Here is a 6,636-nt window from a genome sequence, read left to right as displayed (position 1 = left end):
TTAAAACATCACACAGATGGTTCTTTTCAATACATTTTTGTTCTGAAAGCGTAAGTGTGGTGTTCTATATTTTTAATGTTTGCTTACCTAAATCCTCATTTTAACCCACGCTTCAGATTTATTACTATGCTGACAGCATCTATAGCTCAGCAGGAGTGACTGACGAGCACGTTCAGTATGTGACGGCTGGAACAGGAGCAGTTAATGTCATGACAATAGCAGCTGTAAGCCACTTATTGTCTCATTTTGTTTGTTTTTTTACTTATTAATGCTCTTTATAGCTTTGTCCCTCTTGAGGAGCTCATTTACTTCATAAAGAAATATGAGTGTAAAGAATATGATTTTCTGTTTGTGTAGGTGTTCATAGTGGAGAAATCTGGCAGAAAGTTGTTGCTACTGATCGGCTTTGGTGTCTGCTGTGGAGCCTGTTCTTCTGACTGTAGCACTTTACTTCCAGGTATAACAACTCTATATTTATTTAAATACAAACTAGAGATGCTTAATTTTGGACAAATAAAATATGGAGATATTACAACTGTTTAGAAACTAAAATTATATATATATCGGCTTATATGGTACATTCCATTGTGTGTGCTTATTTGCCCTGATTTTACATTAGGTTATTTTTGCCAACATCTTAAGGTCATTTTAAGTCAGTCGTTGAAAGCATTAATTATATAATAGTTAAATGTAATCTTTGGCCAATTTCAAAGTGAATTTCCATTTTGTATACTGTACATTTATATGTCGTGATGCCTAAATTCACTTGTGTTAAAAAAAAAACTAAAATATTGTGTAAATAATGTCAGTAATATGTTAAAATGATTATGACATTATTTAGACGGAATATTTTAAAATTAAAATATTATTGTTTAAATGAGGTCATAGTAATATTTTAATATAGGTCATTTATTGGTTATTGGCCATAACATAATAATTAATGATAAATGGTTTATCTGTGTTGACGAGAATTTTATTTCGGTTCATTCCTAACATAAGCACAAAGAATTCAAATGTTTGTGTTTTATTTTTAATATATTGAAACAAACTGAATGTATATTTAGACAAAGTATTATGTTAAAATTAAAATGTTTTTGTCTAATTAATGTCAGAGTAATATTTTAATGTAAGTTATTTATTGGTTATCGACCATAACATAATAATTTAAAGTTTATATGTATATCAACCAGATTTTTTATTTCTTAACCCCTAATACAAGCAATAAGGATTCATATTGGAGCTAGTTGTAATGACTAATCAGATTCACTTTAACCCAATAAGGGAGTTTCCTTATGTGGCCCATTATGTTTGTAGTAAATTCTTGTTTACAGACAGGTGTTATAGGCATTGTAAAATATCAGTCCCAGCAGAGATTTTAATTTTAGAGCTGTGAATGTGCTGGCCTGACAAATTTGCCTCTTGGGTCTGTGTGAAATGCAAGGCTATAAATGGTAGAATAACTGCTGCACATTCCACCCACAGACTACACTGGACTGGATGCCCTATGTCAGTATCAGCTGTGTCATTGTTTACGTCATCGGACATGCTATTGGAGTTCACACCAATCCCGTAGGGGCATATTGCAGATGCACAGGGGAGTTTGCTGCAACCCAGTGAATTCACTCCCTCCCTTTCATTTGTTGTATTCCTTGGTGGGGAATGACAATAGATTTATGCCACAGTTTTTGGGATTTTACATTAAAACCCTGGAGTGAATGCGGGAGAAGTGCTTTAAAGTGGCAGTAAAACAGATTGTAAAAGCAGCACAGTGTTTCAAGCAATCTCTTTTCTTACTGTCTATAAAAAGATGACCTGTCTGATGATATCCAGATTTGACAGCTTTTTCTGAATCCCTTTGCAGGTGCTATTCCTAATGTAATCACTACAGAGATGTTCCGGCAGTCTTCTAGACCACCAGCCTTCATGGTGGCTGGCTCGGTTCACTGGCTCTCAAACTTCACAGTCGGCCTGGTCTTCCCCTTTCTAGAGGTCAGAGGTCAAACACAACACTAACAAAGTCACAGTATTGCACCAGTTGATGCTTTTGTTAAGTTATTAAAGGAATAATTCACCCAAAAATGAAAATTTGTTATCCAAGCTGTGGATGAGTTTTTCTTCGTCCGAACAGATTTGGATAATTTTAGCATTACAACACTTGCTCATCAATGGATCCTCTGCAGTGAATAGATGCTATTAGAATGAGAGCCCAAGCAGCTGATAAAAACATCACAATAATCCAAAAGTAATCCACATGATTTGTGGGTTACTTTTGGATTACTGTGATATTTTTATCAGCTGTTTAAACTCTCACTCTGACGGCACCTATTCGCTGCAGAGGATCCATTGATAAACAAGTGATGTAATGCCAAAGTTCTCCAAATCTGTTCCGATGAGTAACTGATGGTTATTTTTTTCATGGACTCAGTGCAAATCCTTTTACAGTTACAAAGCTCACTGAATCATCAAAGCAGAAAAAGTGTCCTTATTTGTATCTACAGAGAGGCCTGGGCGCTTACAGCTTCATCATTTTTGCCTGCATCTGTCTTGCCACACTTAAATACATCTGGGTGATCATCCCAGAGACCAAAAACAATACCTTCCTGGACACCAGCAAGCTTTTTGCTCAGAGAAACAAGGTGGACATTGTGGTGGAGGCTGGGGACTCTGAGGTCGAAGAGACTAGAGGGGAAAGCAGCGAACAGGAAATGAAAAACACATTTCTCTGAATGGATAAGGAGTTGTTTACACAGGACATGTTCTTGCGTTTGTCTGCAATGCTTTGAATTGTTTTAATGCACTTTATTTTTTTAGTGTCTTCCAAGAACAGGTCCTGTATTATAACATTAAAATATTGTGCCTTTTCATTGTCATCTTTATTTGGGGTCTTGTGTACAAGAAATGTACAAGAAATGAAAAAAATTAAAAATTAAAAAATCAGGTTTAAAATGCATGTGCCAACTTGTATTGATTATTTTCATATGGTGAAAATTACATTAACATTATTACATTTAATGAGAACTGATGTAATCCAGTAAAAAGTCATATTTTCCTTATAACTGAAAATATTTTTATAGTAAGAAGTACAGTATTGTGTGCATTTATAATTCTTTATAATAATTTGCATTGCATATTTTACAATATTGCCATGCCATAAAGGTCAAACTATCTTTTGAAAGACTTTATGACCTTAAGGGTTTGTTGCATCATAATAAATTGATTTTTTTTTTTTTTTTTTTTTTTTTTTTGGACAAATGTATTTTAATGAAGGTGCTTCACTGCCTAATTTCTTTTCTAAGAAGCAATAATAAAATATTTTATTTCTAAAATGTTTTTGTGATTGTGATATCAAGAATTTCTTTCTTTCAGAAATTAGAAACATGCTCTTAATAGATATTTAAGGTATAAGGTATTTAAGGTATGCACAAAGTGCATTTGGAATAAATGAATAGATTTGGAATGTTAAGAAGGTTAAGAATATAAATGTTTATTGAAATTCTTCAGATATGATTCACATTATTCAGCTGGGTAAAAATAGATTGAAATGCTTGTATTTAAAATACAGATAGATTAGAATATCTTTCTCAATTGCAGTTAGTCCCTAGGGAGAGTATACAGTTCAAGTTAGCAGAGCTAATATTGCTGATATTGACATTCGTTTGAAAAAGTTCTTATGCTGTGGCAATCTCTTTCTCTCTCAGAGGCAAACCTGCTCAGTCTGCAGCTGAACTCCTCCATACAGACTGAGCGGAGTGATTCCCCAGCTCAGGACATTCCCTTTCACCTTGCCACTATCACACAACATTTGCTCCTTAATCTCTGCCGCAGTCAGAACATAATCCCACACATTTACATTGGTCATGTGCCCTACAAAAGCATCACTGTCCGAGATCCCTAAAAGGCCATCCTGGTCCTTTCCCAAAATGAGGTTTCCTCCAGCTGGAATGGTGTATCCTGCCCGAATGTACCGCTCTTTCCCGACCAGTCCGTTCACCCACAGTTCAACCCCTCCTGTGTGTGATGACCAAGTAAAGCAGTAGTTTGTCCAATCGTTGGATTGATGTTCGAATGGTAAATTCACAAACTCATCTCCGATCCAGAGACCCACTTCGGAGCCCAAAGTGATCATGAGCTCATTGTCACGTGCCGTGGAGTAAGAAAGCACGGTGAGGTCTTGTACGGGCGGTATACGGACGTTCATGCAGGCTGTGAAGGATTGGAGGTTCATGGGGTGGGATAAGACCACCATGGCGTAACTCTCCACATTCTTTTTTGGGAAGTAGAGGACCAGTGGCGATATATGTTGCAGGCCTTAAGGAGGAAAGGTGATGTAAGTCAATAAATAGAATCTCAACTGATTACATTAGTTGTTATGGTATATTTGAATGTCTACAGTTCTAAAACTACAGTTGCACCCACTGCAAAAAATACTCACCTGTACTTGTAGACAGAGGCGGACAGTAACTAAGTACATTTACTTGAGTATTTATTCCAAAGATACTACAAGCTAGTCAGTGTATTCAGTAGGTGTAATGTATTCTAAGTTGCTTCAGAAGTATTGCAAGTATTACATACAACAATAAAAAATGTGTGCATTGACATAAAAAAGGAAATTGACTTTTGGTACTTAAGTACATTTAAAAGCAAGTATTTCTGTACTTTTACTTAAGTAAAAATCTGTCTTTACAACTTTTACTTGTAATGGAGTAATATTTGACCAGCAGTATCTGTACTTTCACTCAAGTAATAGAGTTGAGTACTTTGTCCGCCTCTGCTTGTAGATGATAGTCCGTATCAAAGTCAAAGCTAATTTGAATTTAGAGATTGTTTAACAGTGTATACTGAGATTGACACACATTACATTTAAAGGGATAGTTCTCTCAAAAATAACAATTCTGTTATTTACTCACCCTCCTGTATGACGTTTTTTTCCATTAAACAAGTTGAATGCAGAATGTCTGAGCTGCTTTTTTATACAATGATGTGCATGGTGAACCGATTATGTTCAGCTCCAAAAAGGATGAAATACCATACGAACATTATAAAAGTAGTCCACATGACTCGTACACTATATTCCAAACCTCTGAACACTGTTTTTGTTAACTAAAACTAAAACTATCAAAAATATTTAAAAACATTTCCATTCATTGAAATAAAATAAAATAAATCTGCCTTTGCAACTAATTGAAATAAATACTAATATTACTGAAATAAAAAAAATTTATAAAAAATTAAACCAAAAAAGAAATTGAAAAAAATAACTATAAAGCTAAAAAAAATGAAAATAACAAAAATATCAAAACCCACTGTATTTCAAACTTCTGAACAGTGTTGTTTTTGTTAACTAAACTATCAAAATATTTAAAAACATTTCCATTAATTGAAATTAAACAAAATAAATCTGCTTTTGCAGCTAATTGAAATAAATACTAAAATTATTGATATTTAAAAAAAATTAAATTAAAAATTAAACTAAAAAAATAAATAGAAAAAAACTAAAGCTAAAAAAAATAAAAATAACAAAACCAAAAAAAGAAATATTACAAATACATTTTTTTTTTATCCGTTTCTGTAGCCATATGGTAGTTTGTATAAGGAACAGTCACTATTTAAGTCACTTTCCACTAAAACATTTAGCTTGACAGCTTTGGCCACCATTCACTTTCATTGTATGGAAAAAGCAGCTTACGTTCTGTTACAAATAACAGAAGAAAGCCATACAGGTTTCTTAAAGACATTTTTAAAAGAATTAGACATTTAAAGAATTTTTATTTTTGGGTGGACTATCCCTTTAAGATTTCCCTGTAATCTTGACATTTCTCATGAAAAGTTATACCTGAAACCGTTTTTTTGTCCAGTGACACAATAAGGCTCTCAATCCTCTTAAGCTTAGCTTCAATCTCCTCCTGACGGCAAATTCCTGCAAGAAACCAAAGAGGAGAGAGGGAGAACATGCTCATGCACTGCAGGCCTAACAAAGAGCGTTTTTCATAACTGCTGGAAAGGATGACGCTCTGCCCTAACCTCCTTTGCCCAGGCGTGGGAGGAAAGAGGACTCCACCACTCTGTCATTCAGAGGCTGGGCCATGCGGTAGTCGTTCCACAGGGTCTTATTTTCATGGTCCATTAATGTGCTCTCCAATTTCCTGATCTGAAGGTCACCACATTAAAAGTTAAAGGAAAGCAAAAAAGATTGAAAACTTTTTCACGAGGACTTTTGGAGGCACCTGATTGTGAGAGAGGGTGATGGGCGTATCAAATACAGTCCACAGAATGCTCTCATGGCACGGCGGTGTGGTGAGAGAGCCCTGATATCTGAAAAAGTGACTCAAGTTGTCTGGAAGCATGGAGCGTACGTTCAAGTTAGTGATATTCATGGCCTGACCTGCAAAGAGAGAAAAAAAAGGCTGCATAGAATGAAATATTTTTGCGATGGTCATCCAAACTATTTTGGATTACCTGCATACTTGATGTTTGCCAGGTTTGCAATGAAATCACTGTAGTATGTGTTCTCAAAATGACCATCCTAAACACAAAGTATCCATTTATCAAATACTGTAAATGAATAGTATATATATATATATATATATAAATTAACTTTAAAAATATATATATTGTATATATATATATATATATATA

The 6,636-nt window shown here is 34.5% G+C and overlaps 2 protein-coding genes across 3 annotated transcripts in view; one reads left to right on the top strand and one right to left on the bottom strand.

Moving 5' to 3' along the window:
- Positions 1-2,877, top strand: part of LOC107703046 (solute carrier family 2, facilitated glucose transporter member 5-like) — a 5,624-nt gene extending 2,747 nt beyond the window's left edge. The window contains exons 2-6 of the mRNA XM_016505539.1: positions 117-224; positions 358-457; positions 1,483-1,569; positions 1,862-1,989; positions 2,499-2,877. Of these exons, the coding sequence (XP_016361025.1) occupies positions 210-224; positions 358-457; positions 1,483-1,569; positions 1,862-1,989; positions 2,499-2,726 (558 nt within the window). The 5' untranslated portion in view covers positions 117-209 and the 3' untranslated portion in view covers positions 2,727-2,877. The remainder of the gene's footprint in view (positions 1-116; positions 225-357; positions 458-1,482; positions 1,570-1,861; positions 1,990-2,498) is intronic.
- Positions 2,878-3,468: 591 nt separating this feature from the next.
- Positions 3,469-6,636, bottom strand: part of LOC107703061 (carbonic anhydrase 6-like) — a 17,256-nt gene continuing 14,088 nt past the window's right edge. For both annotated transcript variants that reach the window (XM_016505561.1, XM_016505560.1), the window contains 2 exons: positions 5,834-5,917; positions 3,469-4,308 (listed from right to left, as the gene is read on the bottom strand). In XM_016505561.1, coding sequence (XP_016361047.1) covers positions 3,695-4,308; positions 5,834-5,917 — 698 coding nt within the window. In that variant the 3' untranslated portion in view covers positions 3,469-3,694. The remainder of the gene's footprint in view (positions 4,309-5,833; positions 5,918-6,636) is intronic.

This window comes from Sinocyclocheilus anshuiensis, unplaced genomic scaffold (genome assembly GCF_001515605.1).
Source record: "Sinocyclocheilus anshuiensis isolate Anshui unplaced genomic scaffold, SAMN03320099.WGS_v1.1 scaffold883, whole genome shotgun sequence".
Classification (NCBI taxonomy): Eukaryota; Metazoa; Chordata; class Actinopteri; order Cypriniformes; family Cyprinidae; genus Sinocyclocheilus; species Sinocyclocheilus anshuiensis.
This window is presented reverse-complemented; position numbering and strand designations above follow the sequence as displayed.